A 26,446-nucleotide genomic window follows, 5' to 3' on the forward strand; every position below is an offset into this window, starting at 1 on the left:
TTCTGTACCATCACTCATTCATATATCTTTATGTACATATTCTTTATCCCTTTACACTTGTGTGTGTATTAGGTAGTAGTTGTGGAATTTTTTGGTTAGATTACTCGTTGGTTATTACTGCATTGTCGGAACTAGAAGCACAAGCATTTCGCTACACTCGCATTAACATCTGCTAACCATGTGTATGATACCCCGCAAGACATGCCACCAGAAGTCTCTTCACAGTCCCAAAATCCAGAACAAACTATTGGTGGTGCACAGTACTACATAGAGCCATGACTACATGGAACTCCATTCCTCATCAAGTATCTCATGCAAGCAGTAAAATTATATCAAAATAATATCAATAATAATAAATGCACCTCATGGAACAGCGGGGACTGTGAAGAGACACACACCCACATGATTACATATGCACATGGATTTTGTGTTGTAGATATGTGATAGTATTATTATACCTTTATTTCAACAAGGAACACAGACTGAGACCAAGGTCTCTTTTACAGCTGGGCCCTGCGTATACATGTTTACACATACAGTTTAGGTACAATGATTAAGAAACTACACAAGACAAACAAAACGATCACTGATAACACAAAAAAATACTGCAACAGATTACACATAGGGGAATAACCTAACAGCACAAGAATTTACATTACCCGAAACAGTTACAAGCAATACAAAAATAAAAATCCTCCAATAAATATTTAAAATGGGCAACGGGACGAGAGTCTCAAGTTTAAATTTAGTCTGCAGGCTATTCCGTAGGCAAGGAGCTTAACAGGAAAAGGCAGCCATACCCAACTCTGGAAATCACATGGGCCTGGTTTTAGAAATTATAATATTGATGAATGATGATAAATAAGAAGGTAGCTTATTCGGAAGTGCTTTATAGACAAACATGAGAGCATGTTGTTCTCGTCTCACGGACAGCGAAGCCCAACCCACATTTTGATATAAAACACAGTGGTGAGTTCTGTAGCTAGCACCCGTAATAAACCTAAGTGCGCAATGATAAGTAGCATCCAGCGATTTAAGTGTTGATGCTGAAGCATGCATGTAAAAAATATCCCCATAATCTTTAACATACATAAAAATAGCGTGCACAATTTGTCTTCTATTTGTAGAGGACAAACATGTCCTGTTTCTATAGAGGAAGCCTAGCTTGATTGTTAGCTGTTAACAAAGTTTGTCAATATGCATTTTAAAAGACAGTTTATCATCCAACCATATCCCTAAGTATTTATATGCAGAGACCTGACTAATTCGAGAACCATCTAAGCTCGTATGTGCACGAGCTGGGCACCTGAGAGCACGCACTTAATGTGTTGTGAAATGTATTTTAATGTTGTTAAAATAATGTATCATCAACACTATACAAAAGAATGCTATAGAACGTCAGTTTTTCTCAATCAACCATCCACACTTCAGTCCAGTAGGTGGCGGTAAGGCATCACAAGCCATGCCAATCGACACGATTCTCCCCAGAAGAAAAATAAGGTTCGGAGCATGCGCAGAAAGCTTTTCATTTCGTGGCCTAGCCAGAGCGTTCATATAGTATACCTCAGTGAGCCAGAGAGGTTTCAAACTTTAATTTGCATAGTATTACGCACCTAATAACATAACTAGCTACAAACGTGAAACGACCATTAAAAAAAGAAAAAAAGAAGAGGGATACAGCTAATTCAATAACATGGTAAGCAAACAGCATATTTAGCCCGTTTTGTGCCAACAAAGCAACACTTTCCGTTCGTCTTTGCAAGATCATGGTTCGCTTACGTTAGCTAGCTTCAGCAAGAGATTATGGCTACGTATAGTTAACGTTAGTTCATATAGCTACAGTAATGCGTCTTCCTCCGCTTTAAAGAGCGACTGCACCTAAAAGCTCATTTTCGTTTTGAAAATGGCCTATGACATAGGCTATGTGCCATCGATATGAGTCAAACATTCATTCTAGCGTCAATTGACTAAGTGTATCATTTTGGTAATAAAGTCAGTCGTTCAAAACGGAGATTTGCGAGATGATAGGAAACAATGGTATGTCACGGAATGAAGGGTATGCAACGGTTGGCCAATAGAGGCTGTAACACTGAGCTAGATGCTACATCCAGTAACGTTACAGCATTCAGCTCAGAGTTAAACGCTGCATAGTATCTGGCTCAGATGCCATGTTCAGGACAACTGGGAACTTGGAAAAATACGAAGTCAAATCATAACCTTTAGGTCGGAAAGTAGGAGTTCTAGAAAGATGCCCAAGTTGGATAACCGTTCAAATTGATTTTTCCCATTCGGTGATAGTTTTTTTTACCCCCAAGTTACCAGTTCGGAACGCTCTGGTGTCGGGAGTTTTCTGAGCTGGCAGTTGTTTTGAACGTAACATGAGTTACAACGTCTTGCATAACATCCGGCTCAGAGTTACATTCAGCATCCGTAGGGTGACCACATTTTAAAATAGAGAATGCAAGACAAAAGGATGATTTTGCAGGACAGTTAAATGTCCATCTAATTGGCGCCAGATTTTACTGCGAATATTCTAAAACCCGCATAAAAACAATATGCGCGTTTACCTACCAGAGATGTTTCCATAAAATGTACTTTTTGCGCATAAAGGGCTGTCCGTGATTTTTGAAATAAAACCTTTATTTAACTAGGCAAGTCAGTTAAAAACAAATTCTTATTTATAATGACGGCCTACCAAAAGGCAAAGGACCTCCTGCGGGGATGGGGTCTGGGATTAAAACACACATCGCGACGAGAGACAACCCTACATCAAGAGACCTAAGATGACAATATAGCATGGCAGCAACACATGACAACACCGCGTGGTAGCATGACAACATGGCAGCAGCACAAAGCAGGGTACAAACATTGTTGGGTACAGACAACAGCACAAAGGGCAAGAAGGTAGAGACAACAATACATCACGCAAAGCAGCCACAACTTTCAGTAAGAGTGTATATGATTGAGTCTTTGAATGAAGAGATTTAGATAAAACTGTCCAGTTTGAGTGTTTGTTTCAGCTCGTTCCAGTCGCAAGCTGTAGCGAACTGAAAAGACGAGCGACCCAGGGATGTGTGTGCTTTGGGGACCTTTTAACAGAATGTGACTGGCAGAACGGGTGTTGTATGTGGAGGATGAGGGCTGCATTAGATCTCTCAGGGGGAGTGAGGCCTAAGAGGGTTTTATAAATAAGCATCAACCAGTGGGTCTTGCGACGGGTATTCGGAGATGACCAGTTTACAGAAGAGTATAGAGTGCAGTGATGTGTCCTATAAGGAGCATTGGTGGCAAATCTGATGGCCGAATGGTAAAGAACATCTAGCTGCTCAAAGAACATCTAGCTGCTGGAGAGTACCCTTACCTGCAGATCTATAAATTACGTCTCCATAATCTAGATTACGTCTCCATAATCTAGCATGGGTAGGATGGTCATCTGAATCAGTTAGTTTGGCAGCAGGGGTGAAAGAGGAGCGATTAAGATAGAGGAAACCAAGTCTAGGTTTAACTTTAGCCTGCAGCTTTGATATGTGCTGAGAGAAAGACAGTGTACCGTCTAGCCATACTCCCAACTACTTGTATATGAGGTGACTACCTCAAGCTTTAAACCCTCAGAGGTAGTAATCACACCTGTGGGGAGAGGGATATTCTTCTTACCAAACCACAAAAAACATTTGTTTTGGAGGTGTTCATGATGACGTAGTGTACATAAAAATAACTTTTGTGGTTACAATAGAAAATACAAGTTAATGGGTTTTCATTACATTGTCAACTCTACTTATATAGCGAATGTGCACACTCTGGTCTTGGCACGTGTGCTGTAGCCAACAGCTCGCAGATACAGTGTGGGTAGGCTACCCAGATGATGATATTATTATAGGGCTGGGCAGTATACTGTATTTTACTACATACTGTGCCGATTTTAGCATGTAAATCTTGGTGGGGCAAAAATAATCAAAAGTGGGATGCATGCCAGCAAAGCCACAGCACTAAACAATACATTAATTGTACTATAACGGTGACAAACGGTGCCCACAAGCAGCCTACTGCTGTCCCAACATCTTACCACGGCTACACCTAGCTATCAGCGGAGCCTTGTGTGGCAGCGAAACACTTAATTCAGCCTCGTTTACTGCCTTTGAAAAAAGGCAGTAAATATTCAATGATTACCGGTTACAGGTTATAGGCTACATGTGCACCACCAAGTCAGAACAGTAGGCTAAATTATGAGGGGTAAATAGACCAAATGATTAGGGTGAGGCACATGGGCTACTAACATCTTACTACACAGCATACACTTAGTATTACTTTCTTAGCTTCAGTACACATATCTCCGTGGCATATTACATAATTTATGCAGCAGCATACAATACATTTTTGGACTGACCTTGTTGTGGTGTGCTCACTTGAACAGGAAGGTGGCGCGGCAGTCCTTCGTGGGCAAATTTTGTCATCAAAGTCTGGCATTCTCTGGATTTATGGTGCTTTCAAAACAACTGGGAACTCAGAAAAAAACAAGGTCGAATCATGATGATCTTTTTGATCTTCAGGTTGTAGCTCTAGAAAGAGGCCAGATTTACAATTCTGAGTTGGATGACCGTTCAAAACGTATTTTCCCAGTCAGAGCTCGTTTATTCCCGACTTCCCAGTTGTCTTGAACTCACTGAAGTTAAGTTTTTGCAGTTACGAGTTAAGTTGTTTTGAGCGTGGCACAAATCATGCTTCATTGACAGCATGGCCAATGTTGAATGTTTATCTTTTTAAACTTGGAAAAGAGACCCTTAATCCCAGATTTGGGACCACACAGCCATTTCACTGAATAGCAGGCTAGTGATTGCTTTGCAATGCTTGCAGTTAACATTAGCCACTCTCACTGATTCCTTCCAAACTACTCATTGTTGAATTTGCGATTTCCAACTTGTTGTGTAATGTTTATGTCCAATGGCCGATGAGCACCGATACGTTTTGTCTATAATTTCTCGTCATTATTTCTCTTCATATGACAAGGATTAAAAATGATTTTCTAGTAGATTGACGACTTGATTCATGATGATGACTGCTAGCTAAGATTTTGAAAGTATGATGTCAGTCCAATCAAAGCTACTGTACATATAACGTGATTTGACGTCATTTTATTTGTGGCCAGTGACCTTCTTGGATAGGCACTTCTAATGTAACTCTGTCAGCACCCAAGTGGCTAGAATTTTCTAGCTTTACCCATAGACTTGGCGGTGACTAGTGTCCCTATGAATGACAGAACACTGAGCCAATCACGGTGCAATGCTCAATATTTTCTGCTGGCTTGCCCCACCACCACAGAATGCACTGAGCTAGGCTGAAACACCTGCATTTTGGAGCTGCCTTACTCAAGAAAGAGACCATGCGATATATAATGTTTTTTTTTTTTTTTTACATGGTTTGCAAACTGGTATGTGACACGTATCATTACCAAAATAACATGCAAAATAGGCCAGCCCCACCTGCCCTTGAATGACGCGTTGCCATTGACTATATACCCGGTATTGATGCATGGACCGGTTTGGGTTTTTACTTTACCTTCTGTAACGGTATTTCAATGTTTGGTTTGCTAAATGTGACATTGAACTCAGGCGGTCCGTTTTTATAGTTTACTCCGTTCGCTACTTGAGTCGTCTTTCCGCTTCCCAACTCAAGCCCTGCCCTGTCACTCAAGGAAAGAGCAGTTACTCGACCACGGAGTCACAAGCACTTTCTTTCTGTTCACTCTGCATGGTCAGATAGACGCAACAAGATGTTGGTGAAAACAATGCTGCTTTCCACAAGTACACTATTCGCTTTTGTATCTAAATGTCTGCTAGTTTGTTGTGACTATTGTTAGCCGCTAATGCTAATCGCTAGTTGTCTGGCTAGCTAGTAGTTTGCTAAGTCGGAGCAAACGTAGATGGCTGGTACCAGTGCTGGTGTAGGCCTAAATAAGCATATTGTTTGCAATGGTATCTTAAATCAGAGGAATAAGTGAAACATGAATATGTTAGCTAGCTACATGAGGTAAGAACATGGAATGTAACATCTAATTAGGATCCCCTGGAAACAATGACCAACACTTTGGTTTTATACCCTGTCAAGAATTCCTCCCTGGCTTATTCATTCGTTGTCATGTCGAACAACAATGAATTCAAGGTGCTGCCCAATATATTCCAAATGTATTATTAGAATAATAATTATATTTTCATGATTCCAATAGTTGACCAATTAACTAGGCCTAGAATATTTGCCCATATCATGCAGCCCTGCGTGGTACAGTGTGGAAAGGATAACAAAAGTGCAAGAAATGCAGACATTTTAGAAAATGCTGAACATTATTTTAGTTTGAAGTTGGACTGAACAGTATAAAACAATCAGAAAGCCCCATTGAAATCACTTATTTGTGTTGCCACCTTGTGTCATAAACTACTCAAATCATATTTAGAACTTTAATTAATCCAAAACATGAAATATAGTCAAAAATGAGAGAGATATTGTGATATGATGTTTTGGCCATTAACGTAGTTAGTGGGAGGGCCACACAATACATTTGCGTAACTCCAATTTACTTCAATATGATGGTTATTATATCAATATTTGATCATAAAAGCGTTCCACATAATTCATTGTACCGACACAAGATCCCACCTTGTCAAGCGTAATTTGTTTTGTCAACATTTGGAACGTTTACCGACATATTTCCATCAAGCTTTTCGTGACTTTTTTTTTTATTCGACATGTACTTTCCTCGCATGAAAAGGTTGGATGGAAACCTGGTTAGTGTAGCCTACATAAATACAAAATGAGGTCAACATTCTTCACATTTTACTGCTGAAATGTCCTGACTCCATCTGCATGCCAATCATTTAATCTCAACCAGTTTCATGTGAAGTTGCATTTAGATCTTCAATTACTTTTTTGTGAGCATAATTAAGATGATGGTGTTAACTAAGGTTGTGGTGGTCACGACATTTTGTCAGCCGGTGATTGTCATGCAAATAACTGCCGGTCTCACAGACCGTTAATTAACATTAACACGTTTAGCATCTCCTGACCTTTTGATACATCTACATTTTAAAATGTCAAATAAATCCATTTAATATAGCCTACACCATCACAATAAATCCATCATTTATTTTAGACAGATCTAAAGGCACAGGATATGAAGAAAATGTAGCCTATTTCAGAAGAACAGAATAGGATATTCAGTTGTCCTTTATGTTAGGCCCTGATCTGGCTGTGGGACTACACAGTTCATTTAGCAGAGAAGATTTACTTCGTATTCCGTGGCATTATTGTATATTATTTTATAGTATGAAGAATACAATTGAACATAGCTGAATAAAATGATATTTTCTCCAAATTATTTCAGAGGGATTGCGCACGTGCAGCTGTTCTATGTTGAGCAGTTAACAACAAAAACAGGTCCTATATAATTATTTTCAAGTTATTTATACAACTTTAGTTGTGATACAAACGTTAGGCTATATGCTTTAATTTTTAATACATTTTAAGGTTGCATGATGCGACTCTAATGATGATTTGAGAAATGTTGCATGAAAGGCATGGGCTGTGCTTTGTTTCTTGCACAGGCTGCACACACTTCATTAGTCTCTCAGTCACAATTTGACAAGCACTTGATAACATTCTCACCCATCAAACAATTTAATTTAATCTGGTCTTTATATATAGCCTATAGGTGGAATAATGTTTTACCGTAATTTCCGGACTATAAGCCGCTACTTTTTCCCACGCTTTGAACCTTGCGGCTTATACAATGACGTGGCTAATTTATGGATTTTTCCCGCTTTCACAAGATTCATGCCGCCAAAAAACTGAGCACCGTCACATAATGTGACGTAAATCGAGCGCGCTCAAACTTCCCATAATTCTGATTACGGTAGTCATTTTGTCACCCTCATCATGGCAAAGACACAGAGAAATTGTCACGTTCCTGACCTGTTTTTCCTTTTTCTTGTATTTATTTGGTTGGTCAGGGCGTGAGTTGGGGTGGGTTGTCCATGTGTTATTTTTCTATGTCGGGTTGTTTGTGTTCGGCCGGGTATGATTCTCAATCAAAGGCAGCTATAAATCGTTGTCCCTGATTGAGAATCATACTTAGGCAGCCGGGGTTCACGTGTGTTTTGTGGGTGTTTGTATCTCGTGTCTGTATTCGTGCCACACGGGACTGTTTGTCGGGTCGTTTCTCTTTTGTCATTTTGTTTCGTTAGTGTTCCGTTTATTTGGTTAAAAAATAATCATGGACACAAACCACTCCGCATATTGGTCTGATCCTTCTCGCCTCTCCTCCTCGTCCGAGGAGGAGGATTACGACGACCGTTACAGAAATGCATATGATGCAGCTTTCAATTTGAAGGCGATCGATCTGGCTGTTGGAAAAGGAAATAGATCTGCTGCACGGGAGCTTGGCCTTAATGAGTCGATGATAAGACGTTGGAAACAGCAGCGTGAGAAACTGACTCAGTGCAAAAAGACAACAAAAGCTTTCAGAGGAAAGAAAAGCAGATGGCCCGAACTAGAAAATGAGGCTTGGATGACAAGTGGGGAGAAATCCTTCACTAAAACGAGCCGCATGCGAAGAGCAACTTATGGTCAAATCTGCAAGTGGGTCCTGACAGCGTGGAGCATTGTCAAAATAAAATAAAAAAATCCACTATCATCAACAGGTTTCGAAAGGCTGGACTGCTGCGTATTGAAGAGGGCAGCATGAGCTCAGCGGGGAATTTGCCTCCAGATGAAAGTGACGAGAGCGACAATGAAAACGATCCAACATCGGATGAAGCAATTCTGAGACTATTCAACTCCGACACCAAAGGAGATGACTTCAGTGGTTTCAGTGCACAGGAGGAAGATAGTGACCAATGACTTTCTTGGTAGGCTAATGTTTACTGCTATTTAAAAAAAAAAAATGTTACAAGCCGTGTTTCGTTAAAGCCTATTTATTTTTGTTACAAGCCGTGTTTCGTTTAAAGGCCTATTTATTTTTGTTACAAGCCGTGTTTCCTTTAACCTGTTAGGGGTGCAGCCCGACACTGGTACACTTATGACAACATCCAGCTCAAAGTGCAGGGCGCGAAATTCAAAAGATTTTTTTTTTAATATTTAACTTTCACACATTAACAAGTCCAAGACACCAGATGAAAGGTGCACATCTTGTGAATCAAGCCAACATGTCCGATTTTTTAAAATGTTTTACAGGGAAGACACAATATGTAAATCTATTAGCTAACCACGTTAGCAAAAGACACCACTTTTCTTACTCCATCAGTTTTTTACTCCATCAGTAGCTATCACAAATTCGGCCAAATAAAAATAAAAATAGCCACTAACCAAGAAACAACCTCATCAGATGACAATCTGATAACATATTTATTGTATAGCATGTTTTTTTTTAAAAAAAATTTGCATATTTCAGGTATAATTCATAGTTTACATTTCAGCTACAATCAGAAATTGCACCGAAAGCAGCCATAATATTTACAGACACCAACGTCAAATACCTAATTACTCATCATAAAACATTTCTGAAAAATACATAGTGTACAGCAATTGAAAGACAGGCATCTTGTGATTCTAGACAATATTTCCGATTTATTAAATGTTTTACAGCGCAAACAAAATGTAGCGTGATATTAGCATAGCAGCAATAGCCAGAAAAACTTGGGCGCCCACGACCAGTCAACATGCACGACAGATATATGAAATAACATCATAAATTGGCTCTTACTTTTGCTGATCTTTCATCAGAATGTTGAACAAGGTGTCCTCTGTCCAGATGAGTCGTTGTTTGGATTCAGAATGGCAAATTTCCCTCTTCACTTAGCATTGGCACTAGCCGAGTGGCACAAATCTCTCCGACGTAAACACAGTCAGAGGACGGAACACGGCAAAACTCCCGAAAAAATTTAAATAATCTGATTAAACTATATTGAAAAAACATACATTACGATGATATGTTCACATGTATCAAAAAAATTCAGAGCCTGGGATAGTTGTGGTCTCTATTACGGCAGCAAAACAGAAGGCAATGGCACTTCCTTGTCGCGCGTTTCAGAGTACCGGAAGTGGATGGTCACGTCAAAGAAATTGCTTTTATTCCACCCCTGACCAAGATGAACACAAAATTTCTTCTCTCACATCCTCTTGAGACCAAGAGGAAGGCGTATGGAGTGTAAGTAGACTCCTAAGTGTCATGACCATATATAGGCATCAAGTTGAACAGAACACATATTTCTGACATTTCACTTCCTGGTCAGGGAAAGTGCTGCCAAATAAATTCTGTTTCACTCAGAGAAATAATTCCAACGGTTTTAGAAACTAGAGAGTGTCTTCTATCCAATATTAATAGTAATATCCATATTGTACGAGCAAGAATTGAGTAGGAGGCCGTTTGAAATGGGCACGATTTCACTGGCTACTCAACACTTTCCCTTGCAGCCAGAAGAAGTTTTAAAGGCTGTGTAAAGTTCATTTGTTTCAATGTACCGGTAGGCACCTGCGGCTTATAGACACGTGCGGCTTATTTATGGACAAAATACATATATTTTTTAAATTCAGTGGGTGCGGCTTATATTCAGGTTCGCTTAATAGTCCAGCAATTACGGTATTTAGAATGGCCCACAAAAAAACTAATCCGTAGCCTGCATTCGAATAGCGAGTGGATGTTACGCTTGTTTTTAATTTGCCAGCATAGGCAGCGCATCCATAAGGCTTGGGGAATGTAAGCTTTTCCTAAAGTAAATTGAATAAAGTTTCCAAAATTATATAGCCTTTAATAGCTTACTCCCATCTATACAGAAATACAATAATTCAAAATAGGCTACTAAAGCATGATTTGGCCACAGAGGATCATTTGGCTTATTTTTTTTTAAATATAAAAAAAATAAGTTGTGTATTGTCTTAAATCTTATTGCCTACAGTTGGAAGGAAAGGCGGCCCGTGCAATTTGGGCAGATTATTGTTGAGTTGCGACTGTCTGTGAAAAGTAGAGGCCAAAGCGGGCATACCGCAATATTTCTAAATACAATTGCAGAAAAACATAGTTATTGCTGTAAAGAGAAGACAACTAAAAGACAGATTAGTCTTTTCATTATCAAAATTCTGAATTTAATTGAGATAAACAACAGTATAGTCTATCTTATTGGCGCCAGCGGAGAGGATCGGCAATATCCCCGGTGAGTGCGTACTGAGCATATTCACTGTTTATCATTGTTGGGTCAGGGCTCCTTAAGTTTTTTTTTGTTTTTTTTAACAATATTTTCCTCCTCCAGTTAAGATGGACGTCAGATTCTACTAGTCTCCCCTTCTCGTAGGCATGTCATATGCACCACATATTTTTTTTTTGAAAGGTTTGTCAGTGTCAACAGAGTAGGCTACCCTCTAATTTGTCATATTAAACATGATTCTGCTAATGTCTCCAGTCATGTAAAGTGTAGTAGAATTGCATGAAATGTGTTTATAAAAGGCCCAATTCTTTCCATGCAAAGAAAGAAGAAAGGTATATGATATACCCTAGGCCTATACGCACTTAGCCATGTATTAAAGTCTTTGTTGCGAACAGTGATTGAGTTATATTATTAGTCTAAATTATGACTATCCAAATACTCATCGCATTAGGAGTAGTAGGCTATCTTACACAAGTCCGCAATGTGCTAATTATAAAGGTGCATATTTATGGTGAAAATTGGCTTCTCCAAACGTGAAATTCATGCGTGCTATGTATGCCAGGTTGTAAAGAAGATTTAAGGTGCTTCATTTTAAGAATTGAGCAATAAATATATCTACACGAGATGGCTGGGATCCTCTTTTAAATAGTTGCCAGTCAAAACTCTGTTTTCACATGCGATTGGTCAATGACTGGGCTTATAAGAACACGGTTCACCTGTGCTCTCTAGCCGTGTTCCAGGGGTCTTGGCCTATACGTTACCCTTTGAGTTATTTGGCCACTTTAGTTGTCACTATGATTTGAAAAGGGCATGCTGTTTCTTGCCTTACTGCACATGCTGGGCATCATTACATTTGACAATTATAAAAAAAATTAATCCCCTTTTCTCCCCAATTTCGTGGTATCCAATTGGTAGTTAGTCTTGTCTTGTCTCACAAAGTCTTGAAACACAACCCAGCCAAGCCGCACTGCTTCTTGACACAACGCCCGCTTAACCCAGAAGCCAGCCGCACCTATGTGTAGGAGGAAACCCTGTACACCTGGCGACCGTGTCAGCATGCATGCGCCCGGTCCGCCACAGGCGTTGCTAGTGCGCGATGGGACAAGGACATCCTGGCCTGGCCTGCCAAACCCTCCCCTAACCCGGACGACACTGGGCCAATTGTGCGCCGCCCCATGGGTCTCCCGGTCGCGGCCAGCTGCGACAGAGCCTGGACTCATATCAGGATCTTTAGTGGCACAGCGATGCAGTGCCTTAGACCATTGCGCCACTCGGGAGGCCTGCCCATTGGGGAGTAGCAGCAATGAAACGATTGTAATTGGATCGCAATTGAATATCACGAAATTGGGAGAAAAATGGGGTAAAATTTAATGTCTGGAATTAATTCCAGAAAGTTGTTAGTCTCAGCCTCTTCCCTGGGTAAAACCATATCTAAGAACCGGTGTTGTACTGTATTACTATGGGGTGGCATAGGTCAACACACTTATCCCTCTACAGCTACATATACAGTGCATATTCAGACCCCTTGACTTTTTCCACATTTTGTTATGTTACAGCCTTATTCTAAAATTGATTAAATAAAAAAAATCCTCCTCATTCTACACATACTACCCCATAATTATAAAGCGAAAACAGGTTTTTAGAAATGTTTTCAAATTTATAAAAAATAAAAAACATACCTTATTTACATACAGTTGAAGTCTGAAGTTTACATACACCTTAGCCAAATACATTTAAACTCAGTTTTTCACAATTCCTGACATTTAATCCAAGTAAATATTCCCTGTCTTAGGTCAGTTAGGATCACCACTTTATTTTAAGAATGTGAAATATATTCTATATATATCAGTATAATAGTAGAGAGAATGATTTATTGCAGCTTTTATTTCTTTCATCAAATTCCCAGTGTGTCAGAAGTTTACATACACTCAATTAGTATTTGGTAGCATTGCCTTTAAATTGTTTAACTTGGGTCAAAGTTTCAGGTAGCCTTCCATAAGCTTCCCACAATAAGTTCTCCTGACAGAGCTGGTGTAACTGAGTCAGGTTTGTAGGCCTCCTTGCTTGCACATGCTTTTTCAGTTCTGCCCACAAATTTTCTATAGGATTGAGGTCAGGGCTTTGTGAATGCCACTCCAATACCTTGACTTTGTTGTCCTTAAGCCATTTTGCCACAATTTTGGAAGTATGCTTGGGGTCATTGTCCATTTGGAAGACCCATTTGCGACCAAGCTTTAACTTCCTGACTGCTGTCTTGAGATGTTGCTTCAATATATCCACATAATTTTCCTCCCTCATGATGCCATCTATTTTGTGAAGTGCACCAGTCCCTCCTGGAGCAAAGCACCCCCACAACATGATGCTGCCACCCCCATGCTTCACGGTTGGGATTGTGTCCCTTCGGCTTGCAAACCTCCCCCTTTTTCCTCCAAGCATAACGATGGTCATGATTGCCAAACAGTTTTATTTTTTTCATCAGACCAGAGGACATTTCTCCAAAAAGTACAATCTTTGTCCCCATGTGTAGTTGCAAACCGTAGTCTGGCTTTTTTTATGACGGTTTTGGAGCATGGCTTTCTTCTTTGCTGAGCGGCCTTTCAGGTTATGTTGATATAGGACTCATTTTACTATGGATATAGATACTTTTGTACCTGTTTCCTCCAACATCTTCACAAGGTCCAATGCTGCTGTTCTGGGATTGATTTGCACTTTTTGCACAAAAGTATGTTAATCTCCAGGAGACAGAACACGTCTCCTTCCTGAGCGGTATGATGGCTGCGTGGTCCCATGGTGTTTATACTTGCGTACTATTGTTTGTACAGATGAACGTGGTACCTTCAGGATTTTGTAAATTGCTCCCAAGGACAAACCAGACTTGTGGAGATTTACAAATGTTTTTCTGAGGTCTTGGCTGATTTCTTTGGATTTTCCCATGATGTCAAGCAAAGAGGCATTGAGTTTGAAGGTAGGCCTTGATATACACCTGTCACGATCGTCGTTAGGAGAAAGAGAGGAGGACCAAGGCGCAGCGTAATAACAATACATCTTCCTTTTTAATGAAGACGAAAAACACTTTTACAAACTAACAAAACAACAAACGTGAAGCTATACAAAACAAATAAGTGCAGACACTGGCAACTTACACACAGACAATTACCCACAACCAACTAATGACAATGGCTGCCTAAATATGGCTCCTAATCAGAGACAACGATAGACAGCTGTCTCTAATTGAGAACCAATCTAGGCAACCATAGACTTAAATAAACACCAACACTGAACATAACCCCATGAACTCTACAAACACCCCCTAGACAATACAAACACCCTAGACGAGACAAAAACACACAAACATCCCCCATGTCACACCCTGACCTAACTAAAATAATAAAGAAAAACAAAGATAACTAAGGCCAGGGCGTGACAACGCCCACAGGTACACCTCCAATTGACTTAAATTATGTCAATTAGCCTATCAGAAGCTTCTAAGGCCATGACATAATTTTCTGGAATTTTCCAAGCTGTTTAAAAACACAGGTTGCTGCCTCAGTGTCTTTAGATATTTGTGTCAGATGTTACTATGGAATACTGAAGTATAATTACAAGCATTTCATAAGTGTCAAAGGCTTTTATTGACAATTACATGAATGTCACGACTTCCGTCAAAGTCGGTCCCTCTCCTTGTTCGGGTGGCGTTCGGCGGTCAACGCCACCGGTTTTCTAGCCATTGCCACTCCACCTTTCATTTTCCATTTGTTTTGTTTTGTTTTCCCGCACACCTGGTTCACATTCCCTCATCAGACTAAATGTATATTACCCTCTGTTTCCCCCATGTCTGTGTGTGGAGTTGTTCTTTGTGTAGGGTGTTACGCTACAGGCTGGTTTGCGCTAGGTTTGTTTCAAACCTAGGTTTGTTTGTTTTGTTTAATTTGGTTCATGTCACCGTGGTTGTGCTTTGTGCTGCCTTGCCTGTGCCTTTGGGCCAGGGTGTATATTAAAGTTCTCCTGTTCTCCTGCGCCTGACTTCCCGGCAACCAGTCACTCACCCCGTTACAGAATTCCACACCTATCAATGGAGTCAGCAGGAGTGGGTGCCCCCAGTGTGGGGGTAGAGTAGCGCTTCCGGGGGCACGCGGCGATGCTTCACCATCTCGGGGCTGTCATGGACCGCGTCGTCCAGACTATGGACCGCTGGGAGAGACAGGGAGTCCCTTCAGCGCCCCCACCAGCACAACAGGGGTCTCCACTACTCACCTCCTCTGCACCCGGTCCCAGTGGGATTCGTCTCGCTCTTCCCAGAGAGTTTGATGGACCCTGGCCGCCGGAGCGGGATGGAACGACAAGGCCCTGATCGACCACTATCGCTGTAGCTTGCGTGAGGATGTCCGTCGAGAGTTGGCCTACAGGGACACCACCCTCACCTTTGACCAGCTGCTGGACCTGTCCATCCGGCTGGATAACCTGCTGGTCACCCGCGGACGTTCAGATGCGGCTCTGTCGGTTTCATCTCCCAGCACCACCACTCCGGTGCCTATGGAGCTAGGGGATGCTGCGCTCGGGGAGTCCGGAGGGGGGGCCTTCACATGCACCATCTGTGGCCGCAGAGGTCACACTGCCGGTCGGTGTTGGGTTGGTTCCTCTTGGGGTCGAGGCAGCAGGCAGAGCGCTCTGGCGTCATCCCAGGTGAGCCTGCACCATTCTCACCCAGAGCCCTCTGTTGCCCACCTGTTTTTGCAAGCCAACTTTCCTGAGTTTTCCCCGCATTCCCAGCATAAGGCGCTCGTCAATTCAGGCACGGCTGGGAATTTTATCGACAGAGCATTCGCCCAAAGTTTAGGGATCCCCATTGTTCCAGAGGTTAGGCCCTTTCCAGTTCACGCGTTTGACAGTCGACCATTAGGGTCCGGCTTTATCAGGGAGGCCACCACTCCTTTGGTCATGGTGACGCAGGGGGGTCACAGGGAGAGAATCAGTCTCTTCCTCATTGACTCTCCTGTGTTTCCCGTGGTGATAGGCCTGGTTAGCCTGTCATGACCCCACTGTTTCATGGCAATGGAGGGCTCTCACGGGGTGGTCGCGAGAGTGCTCGGGGAGGTGTTTGGGGGTTTCCATTGGTGATACTATGGTGGAAAGTCCAGACCATGTCTCCACCGTGCGCATTCCCCCCGAACATTCCGATTTGGCTCTCGTCTTCTCTAAGAAGAAGGTGACTCAATTACCACCGCATCGTCGGGGGGATTGTGCGATAAACCTTCAGGTAGACGCCACACTTCCCAGGAGTCACGTGTATCCCCTGTCACAGGCGGAGACGGTGGCTATGGAGACATATGTCTCCGAATCTCCGCGTCAGGGGTACATTCGGTCCTCCACTTCACCCGCCTCTTCGAGTTTCTTTTTCGTGAAGGAGGGAGGTCTGCGCCCGTGTATTGACTATCGAGCCCTTAACCAGATCACTGTGAAGTACAGTTACCCGCTACCTCTCATAGCCACAGCGATTGAGTCAAGGCACGGGGCGCGCTTCTTCACTAAACCAGATCTCAGGAGCGCTTACAACCTGGTGCGTATCCGGGAGGGAGACGAGTGGAAGACCACATTCAGTACCACCTCAGGGCATTATGAGTACCTCGTCATGCCGTATGGGTTGTTGAATGCTCCGTCAGTCTTCCAAGCCTTTGTGGTCGAGATTTTCAGAGACCTGCACGTGCAGGGTGTAGTGGTGTATATCGATGACATTCTGATATACTCCGCTGCACACGCCGAACATGTGTTCTTGGTGCGCAAGGTGCTTGGTCGACTATTGGAGCATGACCTGTATGTCAACGCTGAGAAATGCCTGCTCTTCCAGCAGTCCATCTCCTTCCTAGGATACCGCATTTCCACCTCAGGGGTGGAGATGGAGAGTGACTGCATTTCAGCCATGTGTAATTGGCCGACCCCCACCACGGTGGTTTGTCCGGGGTTTTGGTCAGGTAGCGGCTCCCATTACCTCACTGCTGAAGGGGGGCCTGGTGCGTTTTCAGTGGTCGGCTGAGGCGGACAGGGCTTTTGGTCACCTAAGGGCTCTGTTTACCTCGGCTCTCATGCTGGCGCATCCGGATGCCTCTTTGGCGTTCACGGTGGAGGTGGACGCGTCCGAGGCTGAGCTCCGGTATGCCACCGCAGCTCCGCCCCTGTGCCTTCTTGAAGAAGCTCAGCCCGGCGGAGCAAAACTATGATGTGGGGGACTGGGAGCTGTTGGCTGTGGTCAAGGTGTTGAAGGCGTGGAGACATTGGCTTGAAGGGGCTCAACACCCTTTTCTCATCTGGACTGACCACCGCAACCTGGAGTACATCTGGGCAGCGAATCCTCGTCATGTTTTTTTTTTACCCGTTTTTGTTTTCACCCTTTCAGGCCAGGTTCCCAGAATGTTAAGGCCCGCTGGGCGTCTGTACATTCTGTTTGCTGTCCGTGACCTGTTGATCTATTGGGCCCACACGTCATCGGTCAGACGGTGCGCTGTTTGAGTGGGAAGTACTGGTGGCCCACCTTGGCAAAGGTGAGGGTTTGTGTTTTCTCCTGCTCGGTGTGCGCCCAGTGTAGGGTTCCTAGGCACCTGCCCAGAGGTAAGCTACACCCCTTACCCGTTCCACAACGGCTTTGGTCGCATCTGTCGGTCGATTTTCCTCACCGATCTTCCTCACTCACAGGGTAACACCACGATCGTGGTCGTTGTGGACCGTTTTTCCAAGTCCTGCCATCTCCTCCCTCTGCCCGGTCTCATTACGGAACTACAGACTGCAGGGGCCTTGTTTACACACGTCTTCCGGCACTACGGGGTGCCTGAGGATATAGTGTCTGATCTGGGTCCCCAGTTCACTTCGAGGGTCTGGAGGGCGTTCATGGAACGTCTGGGGGTCTCGATCAGCCTTACCTCAGGTTTTCACCTCGAGAGTAATGGGCAGGTGGAGAGAGTGAACCAGGATGTGGGTAGGTTTCTGCAGTCTTATTGTCAGGACCGGCCGGGGGAGTGGGTGGCGTTCGTGCCCTGGGCCGAGGTGGCTCAGATCTCGCTCCGCCACTCCTCCACTAACCTCTCGTCCTTGGGGTACCAGCCGGTTCTGGCGCCTTGGCATCAGTCAGACCGATGCTCCTGCGGTGCATGACTGGTTCAGGCGCGCAGAGGAAACCTGGGATGCCTCCCATGTTCACCTCCAGTGGGCCGTGCTGCGCTAGAAGGCCAGCGCAGACTGTCACCGCAGTGAGGCCCCGAAACTTGCCCCTCCGCCTGCCCTGCCGGAAGCTGGGGCCGCAGTTTGTGGGGCCATTTTAAAGTGCTGAGGAGACTGTACGAGGTTAGTTACCGGTTACAGCTACCCCCCGATTACCATGTTAACCCCTCGTTCCATGTGTCTCTCCTCAGGCCGGTGGTGGCTGGCCCGCTCCAGGAGTCTGAGGTGCGGGAGGTTCCTCCGCCCCCTTTGGACATTGAGGGGGCACCGGCGTACTCCGTTTGCGCCATACTGGATTTGATGCGTTGGGCGAGGGGCCTTCAGTACCTCGTGGACTGGGAGGGGTACGGTCCGGAGGAGAGATGCTGGGTCCCGGGGGACGATGTTTTGGACCCTTCTATGCTGCGGGAGTTCCACTGTCTTCGTCCGGATCGCCCTGTCAATATTTGCAGTGTTGACCCTTCTTTTTCAAGACCTCTGCAATCCGCCCTGGCAGCCCATTCTTGCATAATCAATGCTTGGAGTTTGTCAGAATTTGTGGAATTTTGTTTGTCCACCCGGACCCAAAATATCGATGTTTTGTTCCCTGAGCCACTTAGTTATCACTTTTGCCTTATGGCAAGGTGCTCCATCATGCTGGAAAAGGCATTGTTCATCAGCAAACTGTTCCTGGATGGTTGGGAGATGTTGCTCTCAGAGGATGTGTTGGTACCATTCTTTATTCATGGCTGTGTTCTTAGGCAAACTTGTGAGTGAGCACACTCCCTTGGCTGAGAAGCAACCCCACACATGCATGGTCTTAGGATGTTTTACTGTTGGCATGACACAGGACTGATGGTAGCGCTCACCTTGTCTTCTCCGGACAAGCTTTTTTCCGGCTGCCCCAAACAATTGGAAAGGGGATTCATCAGAGAAAATGACTTTTCCCCAGTCCTCAGCAGTCCAATCCCTGTACCTTTTGCAGAATATCAGTCTGTCCCTGATGTTTTTCCTGGAGAGAAGTGGCTTCTTTGCTGCCCTTCTTGACACCAGGCCATCCTCCAAAAGTCTTCGCCTCACTGTGCGTGCAGATGCACTTACACCTGCCTGCTGCCATTCCTGAGCAAGCTCTGTACTTGCAGCTGAATCAACTTTAGGAGACGGTCCTGGCGCTTGCTGGACATTCTTGGGTGATCTGAAGCCTTCTTCACAACAATTGAACCGCTCTCCTTGAAGTTCTTGATGATCCGATAAATGGTTGATTTAGTTGCAATCTTACTGGCAGTAATATCCTTGCCTGTGAAGACCTTTTTTTGCAAAGCAATAATGACGGCACATGTTTCCTTGTAATTAACCATGGTGGACAGAGGAAGAACAATGATTCCAAGCACCACCCTCCTTTTGAAGCTTCCAGTCTGTTATTCGAACTCAATCAGCATGACAGAGTTATCTCCAGCCTTGTCCCCGTCAACACTCACGCCTGTGTTAACGAGAGAATCACTGACATGATGTGGTCCTTTTGTGGCAGGGCTGAAATGCAGTGGAAATGTTTTTTGGGGATTCAGTTCATTTGCATGGCAAAGAGGGACTTAGCAATGAATTGCAAGTCATCTGATCATTCTTCATAACATTCTGGAGTATATGCAAATTGCCATCATACAAACTGAGGCAGCAGGCTTTGTGAAAATTAGTATTTGTGTCATTCTCAAAACTTTTAGCCACGACTGTATACCGTAGCTAATACAAATCACCGGGAGACATTTTTCAACTAACCTTTACTTGACAATACTTTCTTTGTTCCCGATTCGGAAGTAGCTTGTCTCTTTTATAAATGTCTGTGAACAGTTTCAAGTAGGTCTTTTTTAAATTCATTAAAATTTTAAATCAACTTTTTGTACAAAGTGAGAAATGCCTCTTGCATGTGTTTGGGTCACATGGCTGCATTGCTTAGAACTGGTAGTTCCTGCAAATATGTTGGGAAGTGCGAGATGCCTTCCAGACAAAATGGTGAGGGAACTCCTCACGAATATTAACTTTTTATTGGAGTTCCACCTGCAACTAGAAACAGGCGTTTCTGAATTGATATCGAAGAAAGTAATACCAAGTAAAAATTGGTCTAGAATTGGCTGTTTACCCTTAACACTAGCAGCATGTCAACAGCTATCCACAAGCTGTAACAGCTTATGTTGGACTACTTCATATGATTTATTAGCTAGGTAACGTTAGGTTGCTAGTTGTGATGCACCGATATCCGATATTTTCCTTGCCAAAAAAAACTATACCGATATTTACCATTTTAGCGGCCTTTCAAGCATTTTAGTACAGTTAAATAGTTAATACACACATGGACGCAGCGGTCTAAGGCACTGCTTCTCAGTGCAAGATGCGTCACTACAGTCCCTGGTTCAAAGGCTGTATCACATCCGGCCGTGATTGGGAGTCCCATAGTGCGGCGCACAATTGGCCCAGCATCGTCCAGGCCATCATTGTAAATAAGAATTTGTTCTTAACTGACTTTGCCTAGTTAAATCAAGGTTACACACACACCACACTGACCAAAAAGTTATTTTGTTGGCATTTACATATGTCCCCATTACCAGTCAAACATAATCAAAACCTATTTCTTTCATTTCCTTGCTGTGCTGTTTTGTTGTTCAGTCATTTCATTCTCAACCAGGATTTCTATTTCTATGCCGTTTGGGTCTTTGCGTGTCATAAAATGATACAATTCAAATAACACGATTTGACACGTCAAATAACGCAACATCTGTTTTTAGCTAGCTAGCTAACTATATAGCTAGGTGTCATCTAAAATAACCCTCATTTATAAGACGGTTCTTATTTGATTAATGGTGGTCGGACCCATCTGTGAAGCTAGCCACAATAAGGATTAGCCACAATAGTGGATTTTGCGGTTAGCCTTCAAAATCAAAGTATGGCATATTTCTATTGGTATTCATTTGCATTACTGTCAATTACATACTTTTAGTTTAAAGGCAAACCACAAATTCCACTATTGTGCCTAATCCTTATTGTGGCTTGCTTCACAACCCCAGTGCGTTCAGCCTCACTAGGCAGATGCAGCCAGCTGACTGCTTATAACGTTAGCTTTGGGCAACAGGGTTAAGTAGCTGGCTGGCTATTTATTCTCATGAACCAAAGTTCAATTTCAATAGGCGAACAACAAGTGGCAACCTAGCTAATACTTATCCACAAGGATTCCTAATCATTGCTAAGAATAATGAAAATGACTACAGGTTCTACTGGTCATTGTTTCAGGCTGGTTGTATTGGTGCTAGCTAGGTACCAAGCTAAAGCTAGTTACCCCAGAAGTTGTGGTCAAACAAATGATGCTTTATTACCAACGCAGTATTGTAAACACATCGTTCGTGGCCGGTGTTTGCTTGTTTGCAGATTTTTTTGTACAGCTTTGATAGTGCTACTGTATCTTTTTTCACACGTAAAGACCCAAACGACGTTCCATAGTATGTATGTCGAGAAGCTAATAGCAGTGACGCTATTACTGTGTAACTCCAGTAGGGCAACATCTGAAAAATAGCGCACTTTGTAGTGTTGACCGGTGCTCGACCAGTCGGCGAAAGCCAACATCGCCAACAACAGAGAACGGTTGATTGTCAAGGGCAATGAATTCCATATCTTGGCTTTAGTGGATTTCGCCTTTGAGTTGTCTCGCTGAAATTTTGTTACTCTTTCAAATGACTGCTCGATCCACACAGCAGACATTGTGGGCTAGTTTAGGAATGCTGTGTTGCACATATAGCGTAAAATTTTACGTGGCGTTATTATGTCACGTACCTACGTTATATAGGTATGCACGTCAGCTTTGACATCGGTTTTGCACATCGGGATGTTAAACTAGACATTGTCCGATTCCGATGTTGGAATTTTTAGCTAATATCGGCCGATTCCGATATGTTCACCGATATATCGTGTCACCCTAGTTGCTAGCTAAACTCCTCTTCGTGTGTCTCATTTCCCAAGGTAAAAGACTTGGGTTGTTCTTGATTTGCGGTGGCATTTACGTTCCTTGCCTTTGCAACCATGAAAAACACTTAAAATGACTAACAGTTACACATCATACATGTTTTTGTTTATATTGAACTGTCCCACTTGCTACTACACCTTTTCATAAATCTAGTGTGTGTTGTATACAGATATTGAACTTGACCCACCTACATACTATCTGTTGTCATTATTCTAGGATTGTGAGGACAGTGCCAGCATGTCTCATCCCCACCACCCTGATCCCGAACCTACAGAGTCACTGGGTCCTGATTGTAACAGTGGAACACTTGCACTGTTGCTGGAAGACTGCATTAATCTGCTGGGGACAAATGCAGAGTCTATGAAACTGGAGGAGGTAGCGTAGTAAGCCTACATTACCAAGTGATGTAGTTTGTCAGTGTTTATTAGTCCATTTGACACCACCTACACTCTGTTTATGTTGTGTTTATTTTAGGATTGTGAGGACATTTCCAGCCTGTCACTTCCCCACCAACCCGAGCCCAATATGCCCCTCAAGTGGGTAACAGTACTGCTGGAAGACTGCAGGAAATCACTGAGTCCTGGCTGTAACAGTGGAGCTCAGTGGACACTACTGCCTCTCAAGAGAGTTAGAGTACAGGTGGAGGACTGCAGGAAGAAGCTGGGGCCAAATGCACAATCTCTACAAGTTGAGGTTGTTGATAGCAAAGGATCAACTCATCCAGGTATTTGATCAAATTTGCAAACCCTTATTATGCATTTGGTTATATTTGACTTGTGTTGATGAACTTGATGCTGACTCTCTTCTCTGTGTAGCCCAAGACCCCCTCCCTCACACAGGTGTAAAGCCCAACCAACATGGAGAGCTTGGAGAGAATTCATCTGCATCAACCGAACATGGAGAGATCTCTGCTCCAGGAGAGCTTGGCGAGAACTCATCTGCAACAGATCTTAAACTAAAGGATGCCGACAAAACAAAAAGACCCCACCACTGCTCTCAGTGTGGTAAGAGTTTCAAAACATCAAATGATCTTAAAGTACATCAGAGAATTCACACTGGAGAGAAGCCTTACCACTGCCCTTATTGTGGAAAGGATTTTGCTCAAACTGGTTATTTTAATGTGCACCTGCGACAGCACACTGGAGAAAAGCCTTACCAATGCTCTGAATGTGATCAATGTTTTTCACGTCCTGACAGTTTTAAATTACACCAAAAAGTTCACATGAAAATTCATACTGAAAAGAAGCCTTATTACTGCTCTGACTGTGGGAAGAATTTCTCTCAGGCGAGTTACTTTAAGATACACCAACGAATTCACACTGGAGAAAAACCCTTCCACTGCTCTGGCTGCGAGAAACGCTTTATTACATCAGCTGAATTGAAATTGCATGAGCGGGTACATTCAGGAGTTAAACCTCACCACTGTGCTGACTGTGGGAAGAGTTTTTCTGTACTTTCTCGATTACGAAGACATCAACTTACACATACTGGAGAAAAACCTTTCTCCTGTCAACAGTGTGGAAAAGGTTTCCCTGAGAAATTTAGTTTACAAACACACCAGCAAATACACATAGGAGAGAAGGCTTTTAACTGCTCTGACTGTGGGAAGAGTTTTACCTTAAAACGTTACTTAACAATTCACCAAAGATCACACACTGGACAGAAACCGTACAAATGCACTGTCTGTGGGAAGGAATTTGCACGAGGCAGCAACTTCATAGCACACCAGCGAGTACATACTGGAGAGAAGCCATACTCCTGCTCCTTTTGTGAGAAACGATGCTATACATCAACTGATCTAAAAATTCATCAGAGAATGCACACAGGAGAGAAACCATTCCCTTGCCCTGATTGTGAAAAACGCTTCAGTGCAAAAGTTCAACTAACAGCTCATCAGAGAGTGCACACAGGCGAGTTGCCTTACTCATGCTGTGAATGTGGGAGGGGCTACCCACACCTGCAAAGTTTGAAGTACCACCGGGAAAAACAACACAACTTGAAAATCTCACCACTGAAGAAGAAGACTAAGAAGAACACAATGAAATAACATGATGTGCTACATTTCTCATTGTCAATCCGAGCAAGACATTGTTGAGTCAGTTGATACTGGAAAGGGGCTTTGTATCACAGTTAAGTGTGAATTGAGTTGTTCAACATTAGGATCCCCTTCATACACCGGAGAAAACCCTTGAAAGGTTTCGTTATGCGTTGATCTATTCTTTGCTATTTAGGTGGCAGTGTACGACACAGGGCCAGTTTCCCAGAAACTAGTCCCGGATTAAGCTATTTCAACAGAGATTCTCCCGTTGCGCAAGAGGTGTGTGAAGATGCTTAGGAATAATTTGTGCACTGATTACAGACCAGTCATGTATAGCAGCAGGCTGCCCACTCAATCATATTTCAATCAGTAATGTATTGATCTTTGCTATGTACAGCCCTGCCTCATGTAAGCAGTTACTAACCAGATTTTCCTCAATCTGCGCATAGGATAAGATGGTTTCTTCCTGTGTTTGAAGCATTCAATGAAAACAACATCTTCCCTACAATCAAAGATAGGGGAGGTTTGATAATGCTGTGGGGTTGCTTTGCTGCCACTGGTATTGGGGGTCCTTGAGCGTGCGCAAGGCATCATGAAATCCGCAGGTCATCAGGTATTTTTGGAGTCCAATGTTAAACCCAGTGTCCAAAAATGTGGTCTCCATTGAAGGTTGAGGGTGTTCCAGCAGTACAACGACCCCAACAAAAACACACAAAGCACCCAGGAATGGTTCAAGAAGAGAGACTGTTCTGGATTGGCCAGCAAGGATTCCTGATCTGAATCACAACCAAAACCTATGGCGAGAGTTGAAACAGAGGTTGCTGCAGGTTACCCTTCAAACATTGAAGAATTAGAGCACTTTGCTACTGAAAAGTGGGCCAAACATCCAGTTGAAAGGTGCAGCAAGCTCATTGATGGTTATAATAAGTGTTTGTCTGCAGTTAACTTTGCCAAAGGATGTGCAACCAAGTAGCTCCAGGGTGTCGATGCCATTTGTCCACGCCATTTGTCTTTTATTTTCTCAATTAAAATTGTAAATTTAAGTTCACAACAAAATTGGTTCTGCAATGTTGAAAAACCAATAAACTGTGGCCAAAAGTTAGGGAGTTATTTGAAGGCCCAGTTCAGTCAGAAAAGTGATTTTCATGTGTTTTATATATATTTCCACACTGAGGTTGGAATAATACTGAAATTGTGAAAATGATAATGCCCTTTTAGTGTAAGAGCTGTTTGAAAAGACTGCCTGAAATTTCAACATGTTTTAATGGGATGGAGTTCTGGCCTCTGGTGACTTCACCAGGCAGGAAATGAGTTAATAGACCAATAAGAAATAGTTCCAAACCTCTCTGCCAATAACAGCTAGTTTTCAGTTTTACACTCCCCACCAAGACCACTCCCAGACAGTCCTAGCAAAATTCTTTCTTGAGAAATGGGTCTTAATTGGTACTTAATTGTTATCTAAAAATGTGATATTGAGATAAAAACAGATGCAAGGATGCCAATATATTTGTCAGAAACTGCTGTACAATATTCAAATCCTGCTTTATGTGCCCTCTTGACTCCAGAAAATGTTAGTTATTTTGCTGCTTACTGTGCCCCCCCCCCCCCCCCATGGTCAAATGTCAACAAATATTGTTCAGTACTTCTAATGTCTGGCTTGTCATTACTGGGATCTTGTTTTAAGTGATTTAACAACAAAAAAATTGTTTAGTTACTGATACTGAATGTGTGTTTGGATGAACTGACAAACCTTTGTTTTAATGTACTACAGCCTAGATGTAAATAAAAGATTCCCACAAAAGTGTACAACTCTTAACATCTCGTCTTTGATTTGTTAGATTTGTATTTATTAGATAAAGGTAGTTATATAAATCTGCCTTAGACCTAAATTGAATCAGTTCAACTAGTAGCATCACCTTGTTGTATGATTGGCTATGTGGGAGTTTCACCATGTTGCTTTAATCTTTTCAATCGCTTCAGATTTACACAGGTGCCAAGTAGGACAGGGTCAGTTAAGTATTGGAATCC

At 42.9% G+C, this 26,446-nt stretch overlaps 1 protein-coding gene across 5 annotated transcripts; it reads left to right on the forward strand.

Moving 5' to 3' along the window:
• The first annotated feature begins 1,491 nt into the window (after positions 1-1,491).
• Positions 1,492-26,234, forward strand: LOC129812661 (zinc finger protein OZF-like). 5 transcript variants are annotated; one of them, XM_055864420.1, is made up of 6 exons: positions 1,492-1,696; positions 8,688-8,894; positions 22,597-22,755; positions 22,855-23,104; positions 23,196-23,384; positions 25,088-26,234. In XM_055864420.1, the coding sequence occupies exons 2-6, from the start codon at positions 8,883-8,885 to the stop codon at positions 25,090-25,092; spliced, it is 615 nt and encodes a 204-aa protein (XP_055720395.1). In that variant the 5' UTR covers positions 1,492-1,696; positions 8,688-8,882; the 3' UTR covers positions 25,093-26,234. The 5 variants fall into 5 exon arrangements, with proteins under 5 accessions (XP_055720395.1, XP_055720390.1, XP_055720392.1 ...); XM_055864415.1 differs by having other exon boundaries at positions 1,497-1,696; positions 23,196-26,234; XM_055864417.1 differs by lacking the exon at positions 22,597-22,755 and having other exon boundaries at positions 1,501-1,696; positions 23,196-26,234.
• Positions 26,235-26,446: the final 212 nt, after the last annotated feature.

Source organism: Salvelinus fontinalis, chromosome 16 (assembly GCF_029448725.1).
Source record: "Salvelinus fontinalis isolate EN_2023a chromosome 16, ASM2944872v1, whole genome shotgun sequence".
Taxonomy (NCBI): domain Eukaryota; kingdom Metazoa; phylum Chordata; class Actinopteri; order Salmoniformes; family Salmonidae; genus Salvelinus; species Salvelinus fontinalis.